Below are 1,397 nucleotides of genomic sequence, written 5' to 3'. Positions count from 1 at the left end.
CCCCCCCCCCCCCCCCGCCCAATCCACCCCCAAAACCATGTGGCAGCTCAGTCAGAGATACTATGGATTATTAGCACTCCGGCCTTCCCCGCGAGAGGATTTGAGTGTAGGAGTCGGGATGTCTTGCTGCAGTTATACAGGGCCTTGGTGAGGCCACACCTTGAGTATTGTGTACAGTTTTGGTCTCTTAATCTGAGGAAGGACATTCTTACTATTGAGCGAGCCCAGCAAAGGTTCACCAGGCTGATTCCCAGGACGGCAGGACTGACATATAAGGAAAGACTGGATTGACTGGGCTTATATTCGCTGGAATTTAGAAGAATGAGGGAGGATCTCATAGACACATATAAAACCCTGACGGGACTGGACAGGCTAGATGTGGGAAGAATGTTAGTGATGTTGGGGAAGCCCAGAACAAGGGGTCACAGTCTAAGAATAAGGGGTAAGCCATTCAGGACTGAGATGAGGAAGAATTTCTTCACTCAGAGAGTTGTGAACCTGTGGAGTTTTCTCCCACAGGAAGCTGTTGCGGCAAGTTCATCAGATATGTTCAAGAGGGAGCTGGATGTGTCCCTGATGGTTCAAGGGATCAAGGGTTAGGGAGATAGAGCAGGAATGGGATACTGACATTGCATTATCAGCCATGATCGTATTGAATGGTAGTGCAGGCTCGAGGGGCCGAACAGCCTACTCCTGCACCTATTTTCTATGTTTCTATGTAATCAGGATGGTCAAGTCATTAAATGATGGGATGTTAGTGATGGGGTGAGGGTGCTGTGAGGAGAAAGAGAGATGCGTACTCATTTGTCCAAGGCTATAATTCTCCTTCTGGGGTCATATGTTAGAGCTGGGCAGAGGGTATTCTTAGGTTCGGACCCCGGGCATACCCTCCACGAGTGGACATTCTCCGACTAACTGCACGGCAAGATCCCAAACCGTGTTTTCCGCAAGTGCAAAACTCATTAACCCAAGTCCTAAAGAGCACAAAAACAGAAGTTGCTGGAAAAGCTCAGCAGGTCCTGAAAAAAAATCAGAGTTAACGTTTCGGGTCCGGTGACCCTTCCTCAGAGCATAAAGAGCACAGTCCGTTCTCCCAAATCATCCAGGAGGGAGGGGAATGTGCTGTCCTGTACGATTTCCAAGGATGGACCGTGCCCACTCCCTCAGCACTGACCCTCCGACAGTGCGGCGCTCCCTCAGCACTGACCCTCCGACAGTGCGGCGCTCCCTCAGCACTGACCCCCCGACAGTGCGGCGCTCCCTCGGTACTGACCCTCCGACAGTGCAGCGCTCCCTCAGCACTGACGCTCCGACAGTGCGGCGCTCCCTCAGCACTGACCCTCCGACAGTGCAGCGCTCCCTCAGCACTGACCTTCCGACAGTGCCCGCTCCCTCAG

The 1,397-nt window shown here is 52.5% G+C and overlaps 1 protein-coding gene across 1 annotated transcript in view; it reads right to left on the bottom strand.

Moving 5' to 3' along the window:
- The window catches only part of LOC109924435 (nesprin-2-like), a 69,112-nt gene that overhangs the window by 3,563 nt on the left and 64,152 nt on the right, over positions 1-1,397 (bottom strand). The window contains exons 18-19 of the mRNA XM_048600008.1: positions 1,373-1,392; positions 888-974 (exon numbers count right to left, since the gene is read on the bottom strand). Of these exons, the coding sequence (XP_048455965.1) occupies positions 888-974; positions 1,373-1,392 (107 nt within the window). The remainder of the gene's footprint in view (positions 1-887; positions 975-1,372; positions 1,393-1,397) is intronic.

Source organism: Rhincodon typus, chromosome 8, assembly GCF_021869965.1.
Source record: "Rhincodon typus isolate 14 chromosome 8, sRhiTyp1.1, whole genome shotgun sequence".
In the NCBI taxonomy this organism is placed as follows: Eukaryota; Metazoa; Chordata; class Chondrichthyes; order Orectolobiformes; family Rhincodontidae; genus Rhincodon; species Rhincodon typus.
The sequence above is the reverse complement of the archived record's forward strand: the minus strand, read 5'-3'. Positions and strand labels throughout refer to the sequence as shown.